Genomic DNA, 21,407 nt, shown 5'->3' on the forward strand with positions numbered 1-21,407 from the left:
TTTTTTTAGTAATTTATATATATAAAAAGTGCTTCTGATTACAGCTATCCAAACACTTTCACTTCTCAGAATCACTTTTTCACAAAATCTATTCTCCTCGAAATCTATTTTCCAAAAGCTATTCTCCGAACCATGGTTTGGTTTCATCCAAACACCTCCTAAAAAAATTAAAAAAGAAGTTAAATTAGTTATTTATAATAAATAGGTGTTGTATTTCTCAAAATATCCTTACTAATAAAAAATGTTGGTTAAAACTATAATTATTAGAATGACTATCTTAGAAAAAATTGAATAAATATGAGAGACAAAATGAATTGGAGTTTTATATTTAGGATCAACATAAAAGTTAAACGGGATCTTATATTAAGGAGGGAGGTAGTATGTTCTTAACTTTGTAAGAAATTTTTATCCAAAAACATATGTTTGAGAAATTTGGCTTGATTGAAATTTTTTTCTCTCTGGTCAAAAAAAAAAATTCTGAAATTTACTTTCAGGAACAATCTTTAGAGTGTGTTTGGATGAAACCAAACCGTGGTTTGGAAAAGTGATTCTGGAGAATAGATTCTGGATGAAGAATAGATTTTGTAAAAAAGTGATTCTGAGAAGTAAGAGTGTTTGGATAGTTGTTATCAGAAGCACTTTTTATATATACAAATTACTAAAAAAAAGACATAAGTTAATATGATAATTACAGAAAAAATAGATTTTATGATATATTTTAATTTGAAGGAATAAAATTGTTAATAATATGTTTTTTACCAACATAATTAATAATACATAAGATAATATAATTAATAAATAATTAATGTGTATATATATTTATAAAATATAAGATTAAATATATTTATAAAAAAATATGTTTATAAAAAAAATAACAAGATACATATCATATAGGCCCTCACACTCTCCCTTTTTTCTCCAAAAGCAAAAAAAATTTGCTTTTTCCAAAACCATGGTTTTGGTTTTTGGAGGGGGTGTTTGGGTAGATTATTCCCCAAACCATGGTTTGGGGTGTCACCCAAACACACCCTAAATAAAGGAAGCAGAAGTGGTATAGTTGATTCTTCTTTTTTATTATTCTTTTATCTCATTTTTTTTATTCTTTTATCATTTAATCTTATTAACATTTTTTCGCTAATTTAATTTAACATATTTCGATATAATGAACTGATATAAAATTAGGAAGAGTAATATAAACGGAATGAAAAAATTTCTCTTAAGAGCAGGCAAAATCACTCGCCCAGATCTTTAGTCAAACCTTGTTGTATTCAAAAGATTTCAAATGTATCATTAACCAACATAAGCATGCTTCTGCAAAATGTAATACTAGCTAGTACATACTATATTTCAAACAAATCCTGTACTCTACATTTTTATTCACTTTTCCAGAAACTGGTCTGAGCTATACAACTCAACGGCAAACATCTTTTTGTAATCTTTTGATGACATACATATAGCAGGAAGAGCAGACAGCCTTTTTATTTTATAATATGGAGAAATATTATTTTTTACCCAATATATGCTACAAACTTGTCCATCTAATAAAATAATGTAGTATTCTTCATTATGCAATTCCTTTTTCAAAAAAAAAAATCTGCAATTTAACCAGCGGGCTTGCAAGCAACAACACACAAGAAATTTTCTCATAAACATTATCATAGTTGGAACTATGCATTTTCCAAGCCTCTAACAACAGAGATTACAAAGGAATTTAAAAGAAAAAAGGAAGGGACTTCAACTTTGTATACACTTTTCCTACTGGAATTTAGGAAAAACTCCAAATGCATAGCACAGCAATTTTCTCCAACATAATATATATTCACTGGAAAGCTACTAAGAAATAAATAGTCGATGACACGAAATCAATCATATAGATATATTCATATATTTATAGCTCATCAGCTCCAAGAACACATTGATGATTATTCTTTGCCCATGCAACACTCACGTGCTCTTGCCCCTTCATTCTCATGGCCCATGCATCAGACAATGCTTCCCTTTTACCGACGATGTAATTACATTTCAGAAATTCTTCTCCTCTGTTGCAATGTTCAGCAGACCAAAAATGCAGACAGAAATCAGCTTCCATACCTTCCTTCTGATTTCATTGGCTCCAATCTTTTTTAGAAATAACCTATATAGTCGACTATATATGCACCTATATGCTAGGTAACTACTAATATTCAAACTAAGATATAAATATATATTTAAATTGCATCATGGAGATTTTACTCCAATTGTAACTTGACAAGACTATAATATATTTGCTATGATTAATTAACTAAGCTAATTAAGTATCATGCCTAGTTTGCATGAGAAATCTTGGAAGGCCAATTTTAGAACCCAAGTTTTGAACATCTTCTCGAACTTGTTGCCTATATTCCATGAAGCTGAACTTCCTGTACACAGCGGGTTCTGTGCAGCTCGCTATCAATGTGTCGTTGGAAGGACAAAAGAAATAAGCCGTAGAGAACCTCTCCACTCGCATGTTCGTCATTACTCGGTGCTCAACACTCTTATATACTCCATTGCTCCATGCCTGCACCACAATATAAATATATTTATATAAAAGAGACCTCTCGAGTAATCAAGTTTTTCTAACAACGGAATTCATATCAAAGTAAATTGGAAATGTGAGGGCCAAGAAAGTAGGTACCTGGAATAAGTCACCAATGTTGATGATAAGGGCGTCAAGATTTGGTTTAACTGCAATCCATTTGCCATCTTTCACCAGCTGCAACCCTCCGACTTGATCTTGGTGCAATATGGTGAGGAAATCGCTATCAGTGTGAGGCATCAGACCATGAATTTCTGAAAACAAAGGACATGGAGGATATCGGTTCAATCGAAGATAGCAAGTGCTGGGCAAACAATTTTCCTGGAAGAAGTTCGACTTGTGCCCCATCTTCTCTTCCAGAATTTCAGCTAATCTCTGCGCAAGACTTGACACTGTGCTAGCAAACTGTTCTATGGCTGAGCTGTATGCGCATGTATACACCCAAAAAATATTATATTTATGCTTCATATTTACAAATATTACCTAAAAAAGCATTTTGTAAATGGACTGCCATGAAATAATCTTTGTTCACTTATAGCCTGAGGGTAAGTTGGAGTAGATCACACATCACACAACAACTTTCAAAGAAAGTAGCAAAGGCTAATGTACATAAACCATGTGTTATTTTCTCAGTAAAACCAAGTATCCTTGATAAATAAAGGCCTCTATAATTATCCAAATTGAAAACTTATACATTAGGTAATCATTCTATGCTTTTCTCTTCGTTAATGAGCAATTGTCCCTTGTTTAATCATTGGAATAGGTGCCGTTCATATCAGCGAGCGCCGTCCTTTACTAACAAGCTAGGGAATCATTCATCAGAATGACTACAGCCTATTAATCTGTCAGGTTCTTCAGCAGCTTGAGACGTTCACGTGAGGAACAATATGGGGTAGACGAAAAGGAATGATGGAAATGGCAGGCCATGTGTGCATACTGAATTTGTGTAAACAAATTTTGGGGGATGGAGACTTGGAGGAAAGCAAAAAACGTGTAGTATCTGTGTGGCATGTGGGGTTGGTGGGTGTGAATAGTTGCAGAAGCAAAAAAGTCTGATATGGCATATCTTGAGTGCTGTGCTGACGGTGGCACCAGAAATTGACTATACATAGAATCGACTTTTCTAGAGACTGAGTCCAGACAGTGCCCTGTGAAAGCAGAAAGGGTCTCATACTTTCCTGTCTTGAGACTGACACACTTGAGCTGCATAATGTAACCAAGTCTAAAGAAAGAAAAGCACAGATGTGATTCATGTGAACAAGTTGAACCGAACAGGATTACGTTGCATTCTAGCCTGTGTGAATGCTTGAGCCATATGTAATGGCAAAAGACGAAATATGGTAATGTTGGACATTAAAAATAACCAAAAAAGCCAATTGAAGTGGGAATGTCTTGTCTAATGTCTGAGCCCGGGTTCGAACCGGGGACCTCTAGTGTGTGAGACTAGCGTGATAACCAACTACACCACCCAGACAAGTTGAGAGCCTGTGGCCAATATAATTATTTCATTAGCAAAGTAATTAAATCTAACAACCTACATCGAAGAGTAAAAGTGACTTTTCTCCCGTCAAAGAATTCTAGAAACATTGGATGCCAAATGAATTTTGAAAAACCACATGCCAAATTTTTCTTCTATACAAGAAAATGAGTCTAGGGAAATGTCACTCACATAGAGATGACCAGAAAGGAAAACAAGAGAGGAGAAGCCACCCGAACCACCTCCATTCCCTAGCTACTTTAATTCTTTCTGTATATCCTCATTTCTCATAGGGTATGGGACTTGCAGAGAACCCATAATAAGAAAATGAGGTTTTTTTACTTTTTCTTCCTGCTGTTATACTGATGTCCTCCCGGGGCCACTTCCACTTAAAAAATAGACATATCAAAATCTTAACCCCTCCCTATCAAGAGGGGGGACCAATATTATAACCAACACCATGTAACCGAAACTGGATTGGCTTAAATCCTTATACTTTGAAAATGTGATACACATACAAACACACAAACAAATATTATATATTGAGTAAACAATACAAAGAGGCAATTAAAACTGGAGACTATTTTTAATCATGAAGCCATGCTTTTATATATATCCAGAATGAAAGGAAAAGAGCTAAGCATGGTGTTGTTATACCTGAGACTGTTGGATCCAGTTGAACCCAGTATATCAGTAAGAGGAATATGAAAGGCTTCAGACCAAGATAACTGTCGAATGCAGGTAGCAGAAGGCGCTCCCCAACGGTAAGTACCCGCTGAGAAGTTGAAGAACTTGTCTTCCTTCACTTTCTGCGCAAATGGCTGCTTGAACACCTTCTCCTGCTCAACCCTAATCTTCTTGAGAATCTCACTGGAAACCCCATGATTCACCACCTGAAAGAACCCCCACTCCTTTGAAGCCCTAGCTATCTCCGTCTTGCACTCCTCCCTCTCCCTCTCGTCCTCCCCATCCAACCGCCTCAGGTCGATCACCGGAAGCTCCCTCTCCTCCACCACAACACCTCCACCAAGCTCAGCTGCACAGCTAATAAAACTGTCATTAAGGCTTTGGTTCTTCTCGAGGAGGACCTTGTAGGCCTCGTAAAAGGGTGGGTCTGAACTAGATTCCATGCTAGCTTGAGGCTGCAAAAAGAAGAGGGAAGAAGGTGATGAGATTATATAAACGAGTGTGAACAAGGGATTGATGTATAGAGAAAATATAGCAGACAGGGACAAGCACTTTTGGTTGCTTTGTGTCCTCTGTTCATTTCGCCCTTGATGAAAACGTTTCACACTTTGGAGACTAAGGCAGTAAACACGTCTTTATATGTTGAGACAATCGATTCTCTTCGTCTGTTATCTTTTCTGCACTGTGCTTAGTTGTTTTTAGTTACACACCATTGCGTAACATCCACACGCATTTCGAAGGATTTGGTGTAAAAGTTATACAGGAAGCTGTTAAGACCTTGAGGATCCGTGATTTGGTCTTTCTATATATACTATGCGGAAGTTTTTTAAATGTGATCACATGCGATATTTTTATAATAAATGGATAAAAATTTTACTTAAGTATTTCCCCAAAAGAAAAATCTAACTTAAAAATGGGTGCACCAGTAGAAAAAATCTAACAAAAGTGAAATAACATTCATTTCAAATTAATGGTAACAGTGTCTGATAGGATTTTGATTTTAAGTTCTTCCTTTTTGGCCTGAATTCGAATTCTTATTTAAAAATAATTAGCATATATGAAAATAAAATAAATACATACACGACGTCAAATAAATTTAAGTAATTATTTATAATAAGAAGTAAAAAAAAATCCAAATCTAACTACTTTTAATATCTTTGAGCAATGAACTATTTTTTGTATCTTTATTTCCAGATTGTCTCATAAAAACATAATAATTGTATGAACTTTTTTTGCAACTCAATGTATATCACATAACTTTCAAAAGAACACGCTTATTATTATAATTATAAAAAAATAGTAAGAATCTAAATAATTAACTATATACATAACACATACACTCGCATAATGTTTCTTCATCGTGCATATATGGCTTCTGGGGATTAGTTGATATCTGGGAATTCAACTCGGTTGGGTTACCTCCACAAAAGGGAAAAAGTGGAGCCCATTTCTTTGTCATACAAGACCTAGTACATAGGAAAAAGGAAAAAAAATCGAAACTTACGGAAGCAGAATACTTCAATTATTTGCTGAGAAAAGAACCCTTTTAGTATTATATTCCAACATCAGTATTATTTAATTCAAACACGATACCCATTTGAGACTGGCGACTCTTTTCAGTCTACATACATATACCCCTTGTTATGTCGGTGCATATAGATCAAGACACGCACTTCCTTTGACAAATCAAAGTTTACCAGAAATCATAAGCAACCCCACGTCTTTCAATGACTTAATCATCTGAAACTGTCCTATAAGAGATAGTATTCTTTATGCTTTTTGATATGAATCAACTTAGGATGGTCTATGGTGGATGATATGAAGGAAGAGAGAAGATTTGTCTTCATCAAGTTGTGGCAAAACAGTACAAAGAAACCTCGACAAGGCACGGTAACATTAAAGCTGATATTGGAGGCTGAGTCATTCGGACATTTCTATCTTGACATCCCAGAAAAAAAAAACTGTGACTGTTTCGGAAGAGTCTAGATCATTGATCCTTTTTAGTATTTTATTTTCTCACTCCACCTGGATTTCAAACAAATTAAAGCTTTGGCATGTTACATGCAAACCTAGGATCTTCTCCTCATTTCAATCCAGACCCAGATATAAATATATAGACAGTAACGAGTATATCTAATAGCGTACATATCTACATATTTATTCATGATTAGCTTGGTCGTCTAATTAAAAATTACTCTGCTGTTCTCAAAGCAAAAGACAGATGGTATCATATAGTAGAGTTGAAAATATGGATTCTTAAACAAAAGATTTGTTTAGTATTCTCTCTTTCTAGGTTGATCATGTGGTAGGAAACCACATGTATGTTGGAATTTGAGAAGGGTTATTATATGGCAGCAAGCATTACTGAAATTTGAAACGCACAATAAATAAATCTGCGACTGACATTCACATGGTCACATCCCTAGAATCAGATCAGATAGTCAAACCTACTGACTCGATCTGTTGACTTATACATATAATTAATTAATGATCTCTAAAATTCCATCACAGGGACAAATCGAAGCATAATATAACTAAGTGTCCAATATATACTCACTGTAGTTTCTTAATTACTCACCGGATTGAAACTGCTCAACGAGCTATGAGACTCCATCGTCGTGCATCCTTTAACTTGAGAACAGATGGTCTGCATAGTGCACTCACCAGTCCTGCGTATAAAAAGCTTCACTGAAATTTGAAACCAATAGATAAACACAATCTTGTTTACATCATGGAATTTAATGCTATTTATTTTGGATGTCCTTTATCTGACTATACTTGTTTCTTTCACTAGAAACTGAAAAAGACATTTCCATGTCATATATTCTTAGCTTCTTGCAGGAACTTTAGATTTAAGGAGATTATATATATGCTGATGGAGAAATGAAGAATGATAGATACAGAAGATGAAAAGTACATAAATGCAGAATGGTTGGAATTCTAATGAGAAATGCAGAAGATATTAATAGCACTCACCTAGAGAAGAAGAATGATATGAAGTGGGCTTTCAGCTTATTGTGAGAAATTGAGTTAATCTAAAGCATTGGGAGAACAATAATTTATAGGCAGAAAAGCCCATCAATTATTGTCATCACACAGATGTACCTAAGGAAATAGTTGAGGATTGAAAACTTCTGCTCAAGAGAAGGACCACGCGGCTCATGGTGCTATCAGAGAAAAATATTGCAGATTGATTTTTATATTTATGCCAAAAAAATTTCGGCATCAATGATATCTAATTTTTCTTTTTTTTCCCAAGTACAAATAACAGGGGACAGTGAGAAAAGGGCTTGGCGACAAAGGAAGGGATGGAGAAAGAGAGACTTGGAGGAATGAGAACCATACTTCTAGAAGAGTCCTATCTGATTCAATGACAATATGATGAGTGCTGGGTTTACATTGTGTTGTTCAATTTGACAGCAAACTCAACAGAGTTAACCCAGAGTGAAACTAAAATCACATGGGAAGAGAAATACGTACATGGATGTTTAGTACACTGAGAAGCACCAGTGACTCAAGCGTAATCTGTGAGTCCATGTCGGCACAGAAACGTGGCTCCACCTTGGGGGTCACATGCATGTCCTCCTCCTTATTTTTCGTTCGTTAAATTGGTTTGGAATTCAAATCTCTCAGACGTGAGAAGAAGTGAGGCTAATTAGTGCGTAGAGGTTAAATTTTGAAAGTGAGTGAGGATGAGAGAGATTGAGACGAGAGGCATGTGCTTTGCTTACATGAGAAAGGACATGAGAATCAGTCTCAGAGCATAAGCGTCTCAAAATAATGAAAAATATCCCATTGAGGCATTTCATCAATCACCATTGGTCCCTCACTTTGTCCCGACAGTGACTGAACATGTTCATTTTTTTTTAATTTCTTTGGAAAAACCAAGACTTTCCCTGTTACTAGGCATCTTGACTGGCTTGATGCAAATGGTCATCAGCTTTTTGGATTCAAATCCTCTCAGCTGATCAGATTACAAAGTATTATGAAGCCAGAGATCAAGAACAGAGAAAAAATGAGAGTAAATAGTAATATGGTATTCTTTGAAACAGGTGCTAGGATATAAATTCCAAGTTTTATTTTTTGAATTAAAAAGTTATGAGCAAGATGATGCTTTTCTTACAAGAGCACTCTCATACCATTAGATTACGAAAGTCATTGGCTTTCTAATATTGTTTAAGAAAGGTGAAATAAATACGACACTAATAAAGGTAACACTGATTTACATGCAATTCAGCCTCAGAGGAGGGCCCATCTTCGAAAGGATAGGTGTTAAAGCCTACACAAAGAACAGAGGAAATCAGAGTCGGCACTCTGATTGATTTCTTCTTTTTGCACAGTAATGTGAAGGTGAAAATGATAAGATATGCGCTAGACGGTATGAGATGACAAATAGGGTGGCTCGGGCAATGATTAATGAATACGTAGTGACTAGCAAGAAGCTAAGTCTAATAATGGTGTATGATTAAAATTTCTAATCTTTCTCCATCATTGAGACTGGTGAGAGGACCGGGAATCAATGAGGAGGAAGTAAATCTCCACTACAAAAACCTGCGTCTCATATCCTTCTCCTAAACTCATCGTTTTTAGATTCTATTTATAATTGTAATTTTTATATTAAAATTTTATCGATATATATATATATATTGGGAGAATTGCAATTAGGTCACGCTCAAAAGAATTAAATGTAAAAAAATTCCTTAAAATCATAAAATTATTCTGAAGTTCTAAGAAATCTTATTGTAATAAATTCTATTTGTTTAATTTCTAAATTGTTTTTTTTTTTAAGTTTGCATTGACAACTGAAAGAGCAGTTATTGACAACTTAAGGTACAAAGATTGACAACTATGACGACTGGTATTGACAACACATTTTCTCAACACATCACAAAATTTAATGCATAAATTGTCAATACCAGCTGCGATAGTTGTCAATTCTTGCACTTTAAGTTGTTAATGCTTTTTTAGTTGTCAATATAAACTTTAAAAAAAAGAAAGGTAATTTGGTAATTAAACAGATAGAATTTATTGCAAAGAAATCCCTTGGGACTTCAGAGTAATTTTATGATTTCAAGAGATATTTTTGTATTTAATTCCCTTGAGTGGGACTCAATTGCAATTTTCCCATATATATATATATATAAAACATAATCTAAACTAAACCATCTCTATATATTATCTTGTATAAATCTAATAAAAATTTGATGCTGTGATTCTTTTGACTTACAAATTAGTAGTGTTATAATTTTGATATTGACTTACAATCATACTTTGTGTTTTATTGTTTTGTAATCTATAAGGTGTTTGTAATTTTTTTATTTTTGAATGTTAAAATATAAGTCACCCTAAATTTTATTTCCATGGGTTGAAATTTTAGTTATTCATAGTTTATAAATAATATTATTTATTTTACAGACTTTGTTTAGTGGGAAAATATTAAATGAATTCTAAAACTAACTCAATTTTATTCATTAATGTAGGCTTATATTTTTTATAAGTTGCTTTTTAATAAAAAAAATATTTTTTCTATAACAAAAAATTATGTTAAGAGAAGAATACGCATTAACTACAAAATCATTGATTTATTTTTTTAATTCTCTTTTAGTCTAATGTATCATCTTTAATTTTTTTTTGATATTTTCATTTATACAAACCAAGGGAAGAGAAATTCAAAAGGGATTTCACGTCCGTATATATTCATCAACTTGAATATCATATTACATATATAATTTGATATGCACATATACGCTAATGAATGAAGAATTATGAGTAGCACATAATATACTAACGAGTGTAGTGTTCACCGGAAAAAAAAAAGAAAAAGTAATACACTAACGAGTGCATTATTAATAACTTATGGGTAATATAATTTATTGAGAACCTTATTATATACTCCTCCAGTCTTAACGGGAGGAGTATTAATTACTAATTCGATTCTTAATGTAAAACGTAATTAACTAATTTGAGTATATTAGAGATGTCAGTTAAATTAGTAAATATGATATTTTTTTAAACACTTTAATCATCTTTTTTAATTTTTTTTTCTTTCTCCCCTACTTGATTATTTTTAAGGGAATATCAATATGGTTAATTTGAAAAAAAATTAATAAAAATACGAAATAAATCTTACATATATAGTACCAATACCAACTCTCAAATTAAGTCTTAAAGTGAGTAATAGATATGTTAATACTCCTCCGGTCCTTAATATAAAATCTATTTAACTAATTTGATTAGATTAAGAAAGTTAGGTAAGTTAGTTAATTATAAGAAATGCGACACATTTTTCCTAAAACACCATAATCATCTTTTTTAATGTCCCATCTCCCTCTTCTATTTGATTATAGTTGAGAAAGTATACATATGGGTAATTTAGAGAAAACTGATAAATATAAAAAATGAGTCTTATATTTAGAACCAAAACCAACTCAACAATTAGGTCATATATTAAAGACCGGAGGAGTACACTATAAATATGATGGATATTTGAGTCTTGAGAATAGATTGTTGAAGTATGACAAAATGCAGCTAGGTTATTGGTATGAGTTATTAGGACATATATACGTTAAAAAAAAAATACTCTGCAAGCATTTATATATTATTAACGTTTAATTAAATATGTATATATTATTTTCTCTTTTAATTTACTTCTTTAATTTTACTCTATTAATATTGCTAGCATTCTAATTTAATTAGCTTCATTAGCATCTTTAACCCCTCTATAAGAGCTAACAATGCTAATAAAGCTAAGTTAAAGGATTTAGCAAAGAGAACGAAACATGGATGTTAAATTAAAAGTTGAAAAATATAAATACTTATATAATAATTTTTCCAAAATTTCAACTTTTGTATGTACACATATGAAGCAAGTACAAAGGAAGTATAAGAATAATGATATCATAAAATCATAAAAAACATGAAATATAAAAATTCATTCTCTCTAAGCTTCGTGAGGATGCACATTTTTATGTTTTTCATGGTAGGACTTGTCATTTATGTTTAAGGGTTTCTCTTTTGTTTCTTTTTTAATTTTATAGCTCCCTCTCCTGTTATATAATATTGTAAATAACTTTCCTATCTTTTTTCTATTATTATGGTGTTAAATATTTTTATTATTAATATGACTTGGCGTTTCTAAAAAATTGGGAAAAAAAAAAAGAAGAAGAAAGAAAATTGGTGGGGACACCAGGAGAGGAGGGGGCCCACACGAGTTAATACGTTGAATCAAGCCGAAAAGGCGGTTCAGGGAACAGCGGGGAAGAGACACAACATGGAAGTCGGCATATCCTGATAAAAAATCAAAAAAATATGGCGGAATGAAGTGTTAATAAATTATGAATAAATAGAAAAATAGGGAAAGTTTCGTAAAGTGCAGAGAATTGGGGGCCAAAGAAAAAAAAAAAATGATGTCTCTTGCTGAATGCCAACATTAATTGCCGAACCTGCGTACCCTCCTCTTTCATGTTTTATTGTCTGCCCCTCCTCTGTCCACCATACCTTCTACCTCCTCCTATTCTATTCTTCTTGCCGCCCAATTCTTTCCCCTAAATGGATGCTTCATCACAAAAATTAATTGTTTGATTATATTTAAAATTAAAATATGTTTGATTCTTTAAATTTTGACGACGTCGTTGTCTCCCAAGTTTATGCGGTGTGTTTTTTTTTTAATATTAAATATAGGTATCTTTATATTAAAAAGTTGTTCCGGATACTATCATATGTGTTTCTTTCGGTGAACATTCGAGTGATTAGTTTCTTTCACTAACTAGATCGAATTCTCCTCAGTTGTAAAGTATATGTTTAATCTCTTAGTTTTACTGGATTTGGGTTCTTTCCATTTCCCCCTCCATTTACTCTTTATCTTTATATTAATGAATTTTTAGATAATTAAGATTTAAATTTCTACAAAATTACTATTAAAATGTAAAAGAATGAGAACAAATAAATAAGCTTCATTTGTGAAAACTTAAGCTAAGTAGTGTAGACCTATAATTAAGAACAAACTATTTTATAGAAAATTAAATGATAGCCATTATTTGATCCGGGGGTTGAGAATTTGAGGTGGGAAGTGGGGAGGAAGTAAGGGGGGAAAAGGAGAGAAACCAAATTCAATTTTAATATTATTAGTCATATTTAATAAAAAAAAATGTTGACGTAACAAATTTATTATGCATATTACTTTGTAATTAAATGCTGATAAAACATACCTTAAACATTAATTTTTTTGCTATAACTATTTTTTTATATTTTAAAATTTAAACATACTTTATCAACATTTTATTATAAAGTCACTTTGCAAATTTGCTGGGTCAGTATTTCTATTAAATAAGAATAGCGATGATAACATTAAGAAATTAAAAATACAACTTATAAACCTAAAAGACTATAATAATAAAATTTGATATAAATTTAAAAATAAATCAAACATATATACTTTAGCTTATAATAATTCAGCTTTCAGGATTTTGGAAAGCTATATTTTATACTGTTTAAATTCGCTCTAACATAAAGATGCAATTAATAACAGGATCATGCTTGGTTTTCTACCAGAGTGATTTTAAGGTCGCTAATTAGTACTCCAGTTTTAATTATAAAATGTTGTTTATAATCTATAAATGAAGTTTTATAATTAGAACTAAAAATGATATTAATCGTTAATTGGCCAAGAGGTCACCTAGCATTGAAATCTAGCTTTTCTTGTTTAATTAGTAATAACCTTTTCATAATACGCTAGACAGTTGATCGTATTACTTTTTCTTTTTTTTTCCAATACAAATTATAGGTAAGTTATGTTATAACTTGAAAATTATTACATAACACAACTCAAGAAAACATAAACCATAAAGCTCCTGTAAGAGAATTACATGTATCCCACACCTAATTTGATTTTCAAGCAAAGAGTGATTTAACTGCTAGCCATCATATAATAGGTTAGATCGGTCGATTGCATTGCTTTTACTTCTAAGTACAAAAATAATTATTATGAGTTGAAAATTACATAGCACAACTTAGCAGAAACCATAAAATTACAATGAGAAGTCCTGTCTAATCAAGCATAGCAGCTGGGACGAGTTAAAAGTTAAGATATATCTTCATTCATTCACACGATGAGCTTCTTTGGTGAGATAATGGGTACATTTAGTAGTTTTAGCTGATGTGTAGATTAAATTATTCCCCTGGTTTTCTAAGCTAAAACTTGATATAAATTTAAATATATACTATCTTTAGTTCTAATTATAAGATTTTATTTATAATCTATAAATAAAATTTTATAATTAAGATCAGAAATAATATTTTAATTCGTAATATTATCAAAATTATACTAGTGTAAACAAACTGCCTGTGGGGAGGAGGGGAAAAATATTCAAGGGGAAAAAAGGAAAAATAATATGGCGAAGGGAAAGGCGTGGGGAGTGCCACGTGTCGGGAGTATTTAAAAGGAAAAGGGGAATCTTCGAGGACTTCATAATGATTGACCTGTCGCTTCCCTGGCCCCATTTTCCTCCCGATTCCTTCCCCCTGGCCTCTGCCACCTAAATTACTGTTTAATCACTCTTTTCAAAATACAAGAAATACCCCAGTCAATGGCCACAATAATCAATAAACTACGTTAGGTTGTTAAAACTTACAAGTTTAAACAAATTTATAATAAAAATATAAAGGAGAAATCTCCAAAAAAACCTTGGAATATAAAAATTTCAGATTAGGTCCTGAAATTTTGTAAATGACAGAAAGGGTCAATAACCTAATCTTTCATTTATAAAATGAAGAGGAATTGACAACTTTGTCCTCATTTGTATTCATTCACTACGACGATTTAAAGAATCACTATAAGAGTTTAGGCGTTACCTAAATTCGTGTAGAGAATAACTACTCATTTTTTTGTAGTCAGGTACCTTGTTATTAACTATAACTAATCATGTAATTACTAGAACAGCGTAAGCGTTACCTAGATTCGTGTAGAGAATAACTACTCACTTTTTCGTAGTCAGGTACCTTATTATTAACTACAACTAATCATGTAATTATTAGAACAGTGTAAGCGTTACCTAGATTTGTTTAGAGAATAACTACTCACTTTTGCTTAGCTAGGGCAAAATTGTCAATTCTTCTTAATTTTACAAATGACAGATTGGATCATTGACCCTTTCTGTCATTTACAAAATTCCAGGACCCAATCTGAAATTTCTTATATTTCAAAGACTTTTTCTGAAATTTTTCCAAATATAAACTCAAGTAGTCAATTTGTAAGAATTTATTCTTATTAATAAATTAATATTAAAACATATAATTAAATAATTAAAATATAAAAAATTAATTTTATTTAAATATATTTTACACCTAAATAATTGAAATTAAACTCATCAACATTTATAATTTATTATAATTCATATATAAAACACTAAATATAATTAATGAAAAAATTTAGTACAAATTTAAGAACAAATTAACATGATTTTATAAGTTAAAAATTCGGTAAGTAAATTTGTAAATTTAATTGAGTTTGTAGCTAACACGATTTATAAACTAAAAACGTAAAACCATTAATTTAAAAATTCAACTCATGAGTTCAACAATAATACCTGCAGGTATTGCAAAAGTTTTGAACTTTTTTACTTTTTTTTTTTTTTTACCTCTCGTCATCATCACAAATACACACAGATGTGATATTATGTGGATCATTAGAGTTGACAATGAGTTGAGCACACAGATTCAGACCATGAAGTCAAAGGATTGGACGCAAATTTGAATTAAGATTCCACAAAAACTTGAAAGAACCCGATATTTCTTAAACACTTTAGATATAGCTTTATTTTGATTTATGTGAGAACCTTGATTCTACTGTATATTTGATTTCTCGCATGTTTTATTAAAAATAATTTCATTTAATTTATAGAAGTTTTCAATTTAATTTAAAAATTAAAAAAAAACTGAGTCTAAATGAGGTGAAGGGTGTCTAATGCGCCTTATCAATTGTCTGCTGTTCTCCCATAATGACCTTATCTAGTGGCCAGAAATATTTCATTAAAATCAAAACTACGTGGTTTTAGTAAGCACGGGGAAGCTTTATTCTTTTTTTTATTTTAAAAAGAAAACGATTATGAGGGCAAAATATGATGCAAATAAGTTGCAATATGGTAAGAGTATAAGAGACCTCTCTTCCATGATATACTACTCCTCCGATCCTTAATATAAGACCCATTTAACTAATTTGATTAGATTAAGAAAGTTAGGTAAGTTAGTTAATTATAAGAAATGTGACACCCATAATCATTTTTTTTAATATCTCATTTTCCTTTTCTACTTGATTATGGTTGAGAGAATATCTATAGGAGTAATTTAGAGAAAATTGATAAATATGAGAAATGTGTCTTATATTTAGGACTAAAACTAACTCAACAATTAGTCATATATTAAGGAATGGATGAGTAACATTTACAAATGTAGTATTTGAAAAAAAAAAAAACTTACAAATGTATAAGTCCAAACATGCAGACACACAAGCGGGCCCAAACACGCATGGGCCAAATGGGCTATGGGCTAGAAAGAAAAGGCCTTGTACTCGCCACCATGGATAACTTGTTTTAGAATGTTTTATTTCAATGGCAAAAATGGAATGTTCAATTCAATTGAAGGAAATGATTAAAAGTGAAAAATAATACAGACAACTTTATTCAGCTGGTCAAGAACCTATACATGCAGTTCTTGCAATGTTTATTCAAAACTGAACTTTTGGTTGAATTTCCATTAAAAGAGATACTCATATTAGTATTTGATAGTGTTTTGAATAGGACTGTCTTTATTAAAAAGATATTTATGCTTAAAAAAGAACTAAACTCTCAAACTCTATATGTTGCCAAAAAAAAAAATTTATTATAAAAATACTTGAAATTTATTTAAAAATTTAGATGCTGTGCAATTTTTACAACAGCTAAAGATATGTTGCAAGTTGTATCCATTGAATCCAAGTCTTTTTAAGTGAAAAACAAAACCTTCTAAATAGGACCTTTCATCAATTTTCTTTTTTTGTTTTTTGATATCAGGTGAGTTAATAATAACCAACAATTTTGGCCAAAAAAAAAGAAAAAAAAAGCTAAGAATATTAATTAAAGGGAGAATCTCTAAAAAAATATATTTAAATTTTAAAATTTAAAATTAGTCTTATTTACTACACTTTAGTAATAATTAATAAAATTTGAAAAACAAATGACAATATATTTTTATAGTCATTCTTGATTTGAAATTTTAAAATTTTAGAGGTATTGTTTTTGGATTTTCTCTTAATTAAATATGGTTTTCTTACTTGACTTTTTATCAAATTTTGAAATGTTTTAACATTTATTGACTTAAAAGTTAAAACCATTTAAACCCGAAATATGATGTAAAATTATCGATCGAATCAAAATCAAAATCACACAAAAACAACTCAGGCATTCCTTGATAAAAACATTTTACGGGAGCAAAAAATTCCCAAATAAAAACGAAAATGCAATAGATCCGAATTGCGGAGGCCAGCTTCCATTGACCAAAGGAGGAACAGAAGAATCACCAGGCGCCATCTTCTTGTGAGATACATAAGGCACCCGCGATGAACGCGCCACCGGCACCGATTCGGTGGCCGGCATTTTTATTGACTGTAATCCTTTTAGTTGTTATCTCTCCTTCGGAGGCAATCTACTGCGATGAAGATGACTGCTACGATCTACTAGGGTCAGCTCCTCTGCTTCCCAATTAGATGTTCACTTTTCTGGACTTCTACAATCTAGTTGGTTTGCTGTAATCCGCGATTTTAATGTAGGGTTTCTCAGAATGCTAATGCTTCGGAAATCAAGAAAGCTTACTACAAACTCTCGTTGAAATAGTAAGCTGCCGCCATTGTTGTTTTAGCTATTTTCCAGTAATTTCTTGTTTCGCTTCTTGTTTAAATTTTCAAAATTGGCCGTTTTTCATTTTTTGTTTATGTATCAATGCTAATTTCAGTCACCCGGATAAAAACCCTGATCCAGAATCGAGAAAGCTGTTTGTTAAAATTGCCAATGCTTATGAGGTGCGTAGTTCTTGTTTTAAGGCTTTATGTGGTTGTCAATTTTGGCAATCTGAATATGGCAATGATTAGAATGTAGGTTATGATCTCCTTTCAGAAAAGAAAAACTGCGTCTTTAATAAATTAATAAAATTACTCTAAAAGCTAGCAAGTTAAAACGTCTATGTAAATTCCAAGTTACTGCTCATCAATCTCATGTTTCTTGATAAAATGATAGAAATTGAACTTGTTTACAGATTTTGAAGGATGAGGCCACACGAGAACAATATGATTACGCAATTGCACATCCAGAGGAGGTAATTTATCTAAGTTTTCTGACGGCTCCTCCTCTAAATTATCGAAAATGAATGGATATGCATAATGAGCATTGCCATGTTTATTTAATCCATAGATAAGGCAATATATTTCTTAATAATGCATTTTGATATGGCATGAGAAGTACTGGTTGCTTCATTGACATGTATGCTTTAGCCATCTGTCTTGGTTTCCGTGGTTTTTATTCAGGATGTTAAAGAAAATTTTGCCTCAGAAACTAAAGGGCTGACTTGCATTTTGTGTTCTAGAAAGATCTTTATGTGAATATGGAGGTGTCTGACTGACAGATTAAACAGTTGACCATTTCATGTGAAGTAACACGAATATTTTAATAAAGTGATCATAACTTATCCACATGAAAACAGTTTACCACATCTTGAGTGACTTTGAACTTGATTGGATTAGAGTTATTTGGAATTCTGTGCATAAGAAATGCAAAACACTATAACAAATGGACTCTTTATATGCAACAAATTCTCTGCTTATAATTGTTCCTCTGAGTTTACAAATGAAATCAAGTGAGGTACAAATTTTGCTAAGGCGTAGATGTAGAATTTAAATAGTCAGTTGTCTAGGTGCAACATAGGCATACTTCCTCTCTTGCCATTGGTACCTCGGCAGCACCTACATTTTATTTCCCCCCTTTTCTATCATGCGGACAAGCAAGCCATGAGAAGGGGAAGACAGTACTCGCTTAATTGCTTCTTTAGGGTCCAAAAGAAATGCAATTTTAGGTTCCTTGTGTTTTAATTATTTACAAAGTCTGAGTTGAAAATTTTGTTATCGCAGGTGTTTTATAATACTGCACAATACTATCGGGCATATTATGGTCACAAAACGGTGAGTTTTTTATTTTCCACTTTCAGTGGTAACAAGTAACAAATTCAGTTTCAGAATTGCATGAAATTGTTGAATGATCAATCTGGCTTGATTCTGACTTCATATTACTGTCTACTTTTACCTGCCAGGATCCTCGTGCTGTATTGGTTGGCCTTCTTATTATTCTTTCAGGTTTCCAGTACCTAAATCGGTGGACAAGGTATAATCAGGTACCATGATTTTAAGTTTTCAGCTAAATATTTATAACATTTTCTTGATGTGAAATTGTGTGCTGGAATTGCTAAATGTTGATCCAACTATTGCAGCTAGGAAACGTGCATTGTTCCATTCATATAATTATTCATCTATCTTACTCTTTGCTCTAATCTGCCAGCTAAAGGCTCGGGAGCCATGCCTACGATACATCATATCATAGTAGTTGACTCGTGATTTGAATTGTGTATTGAAAGGGCCTTTTTTTTTTTTTTTAAATTATAGATTGTATGAAATTGTACAGTTAAAATGCACATGGAAAAAATATATACCCTAGAGAAGTGTTTGAAGTAATGAACTTAGATCAGTAATTGACAGTATATACATCCAAGTTTGGGTTTTTGATGTATGCATATGGAAACGAGATTCTAGTCAACTGGCTCCAACTTTTTTACCAATATGATTTTCTCTGTTAATTTCATTTGAAAGAAAAAAGGCTATTTGATTAAATCCATGTCATTCAGGTAAGAATTTCTTGTTAATCATCTTTTTCATCAAGCATGTGCTCTGAATTGCTGTTTCTGGCAATTCAAAAGTATGAGTCTAGCTTTTTCCGATTCAACCAGCTATTGATATTGTTTTCTTTTTGAATCTTGTCACATCATGCACTTATCGTGAATTTTGCGTTTTCTATGTATTGTTCCTACTTATGCCATGTGCATTGTGGTAAGGACGTCATTCTCTGTTTGCGGATCCTGTTTTCAAGGCACCTAAGTTAAGCTAGGTTGTATTGTCATAACCCAACTTTCACATTGGCAAATCAATGTTGATAATTTCTCTGTAGCATGCATATCAAAGGAATGCTGGTGTCAGTTCCAACTAGAATTTGTAGTGCGAATTTGTGATGCATGGTAAACTGGTAAAGGCTTAGCATAGTTCAGGGCCATGTGTTTGTATGTCCTTCGGGAGATATCTGCAGCACCTGTTTAGGGATTGATGCATCTGTTTGTATAAAAAGGAATATTTCTGAAAATTGAAACAATAAACTCATTGCACCACTATTTCTTTGTCTCCAGGCTATAGATATGGTCAAGAAGACACCGGCATACAAAAATAGACTGAAGGCATTGGAACTGGAACGCAGTGGAGGAGTTGCCAACAAGAAGAGGACTCAGAAGAATACGGATAAGTATGGTTATTGTCCTTATTTCGTAGAAATAAATATCTGGTCTTGGATGTAATTTCCTTATTTCAACCAAAATGCTTACTGCTTTTGTCATCCATGCAAACTATTAGTTTTCTCTTCTGAATCAATCTTCTTAATACATAAGATTGGACTTTGCTGACCTTATATTTTAAAACCTTTAATGCTGACTAACGCAATGTGAGTCATGTGGGTGTGCAGGAAAATGCAGGAAGACCTTAGCAAAGAACTTGAATTGCAGATAAAGGGAGCTGAGAAACCCGCTGTATGGGAACTTATTGGTGTCCGCTTTATTCTCTTACCTTACACTTTAAGCAAGGTTGAGCTCAAACTCTGCATCTGGAAGCTGAAATTTGAAAAATAAGCATATAGATATTGTTTTTGCTCTAGTTTGATTACAATTTTACAGTATGTGCAATTCCTTCCTGCAAGCTGATCCATGAATTTCAATTATTTTGGTCGATGTTCAAGTATTAATTAGTTTCCTCCTCTATTTAGTTGCTGTTGTGGTCTGGCTGCTGGATTTGGAGATACAAGTTTAAGCAACACCCCTATACTTGGGAAGATGCTTCTTTTCTGACAAGAAGGTCCCTTGGTGTACCCCAGGATGTATGGAGAAGCATGGGTGAGTACAATTTATTTTAGATTGAGCTTTCTTCTGGGGCAGTAAGCAAATGAGTTAATTATTTCATCGTGTTTTGTTTAACAGATGACGGGACAAAGGAAGACCTTGTGTTAAGGCGTTTATGGAAGAAATCAAACCTGGAGAGCTACCTTGCGGAGATGCGTAAAGAATCTAAGCGGAGGAGATAACTTTTTTTGTTGTAGTCTTTCGGATGATGCTTTACTTCTGATGTACGAGCATTTTACTGACGGTGAGGGAGGGTTCAACACAACTGTATTAGCATAATAGTGAAAATTATGATTCTGTTCCTTGTTCTTTTTTTTTTTTTTTGGGGAAATTTTTTTCATTAGAGTGGGGAGGGGTGGGGTGGTAGAGGAGATATCATTTGCTCAACTAAGAAAAAGTTTATTCACATGCATTTGATACAAAAGTTTGATACATGACAATTTTAAAAGATTTGTGTCA

The 21,407-nt window shown here is 32.4% G+C and overlaps 2 protein-coding genes and 1 non-coding gene across 5 annotated transcripts; 1 reads left to right on the top strand and 2 right to left on the bottom strand.

Moving 5' to 3' along the window:
• Window positions 1-1,633: 1,633 nt before the first annotated feature.
• On the bottom strand, window positions 1,634-8,222 carry LOC114725474 (gibberellin 2-beta-dioxygenase 8-like). Of its 3 annotated transcripts, none has more exons than XM_028911991.1 (5): window positions 8,202-8,222; window positions 7,300-7,390; window positions 4,692-5,176; window positions 2,657-2,978; window positions 1,634-2,539 (listed from the first exon to the last, which is right to left on the bottom strand). In XM_028911991.1, coding segments are annotated over exons 1-5 (1,149 nt in total). In that variant the 5' UTR covers window positions 8,204-8,222; the 3' UTR covers window positions 1,634-2,290. The 3 variants fall into 3 exon arrangements, with proteins under 3 accessions (XP_028767824.1, XP_028767825.1, XP_028767826.1); XM_028911992.1 differs by lacking the exon at window positions 8,202-8,222 and adding an exon at window positions 7,698-7,755; XM_028911993.1 differs by lacking the exons at window positions 7,300-7,390; window positions 8,202-8,222 and adding an exon at window positions 5,274-5,498.
• Window positions 3,958-4,031, bottom strand: TRNAV-CAC (transfer RNA valine (anticodon CAC)). The gene has a single exon. It is a non-coding gene; the product is annotated as a tRNA-Val (tRNA).
• A 9,012-nt stretch (window positions 8,223-17,234) lies between the features above and the next one.
• On the top strand, window positions 17,235-21,396 carry LOC114725475 (chaperone protein dnaJ 50). Its single transcript, XM_028911994.1, has 10 exons — window positions 17,235-17,432; window positions 17,521-17,583; window positions 17,703-17,769; window positions 18,003-18,062; window positions 18,871-18,921; window positions 19,050-19,130; window positions 20,190-20,302; window positions 20,519-20,636; window positions 20,816-20,942; window positions 21,027-21,396. The coding sequence occupies exons 1-10, from the start codon at window positions 17,311-17,313 to the stop codon at window positions 21,128-21,130; spliced, it is 906 nt and encodes a 301-aa protein (XP_028767827.1). The 5' UTR covers window positions 17,235-17,310; the 3' UTR covers window positions 21,131-21,396.
• Window positions 21,397-21,407: the final 11 nt, after the last annotated feature.

This window comes from Neltuma alba, unplaced genomic scaffold (genome assembly GCF_004799145.2).
Source record: "Neltuma alba isolate B1F8T4 unplaced genomic scaffold, ASM479914v2 tig00012254_pilon, whole genome shotgun sequence".
Taxonomy (NCBI): domain Eukaryota; kingdom Viridiplantae; phylum Streptophyta; class Magnoliopsida; order Fabales; family Fabaceae; genus Neltuma; species Neltuma alba.

What these genes read in the sequence shown, in the direction of transcription:
- LOC114725474 (XM_028911991.1), bottom strand. An exon ending in CGTTGAGCAGTTTCAATCCG is followed by an intron (nt 5,177 to 7,299) that starts GTGAGTAATTAA and finishes TTCTTTTTGCAG; the next exon opens with CCTCAAGCTAGCATGGAATC. An exon ending in ACATTGGTGACTTATTCCAG is followed by an intron (nt 2,540 to 2,656) that starts GTACCTACTTTC and finishes ATTGTGGTGCAG; the next exon opens with GCATGGAGCAATGGAGTATA.
- LOC114725475 (XM_028911994.1), top strand. Translation starts at nt 17,311, where the DNA reads ATGAACGCGCCACCGGCACCGATTCGGTGGCCGGCATTTTTATTGACT. An exon ending in AAATTGCCAATGCTTATGAG is followed by an intron (nt 17,770 to 18,002) that starts GTGCGTAGTTCT and finishes ACTTGTTTACAG; the next exon opens with ATTTTGAAGGATGAGGCCAC. An exon ending in GGATGTATGGAGAAGCATGG is followed by an intron (nt 20,943 to 21,026) that starts GTGAGTACAATT and finishes TTTGTTTAACAG; the next exon opens with ATGACGGGACAAAGGAAGAC.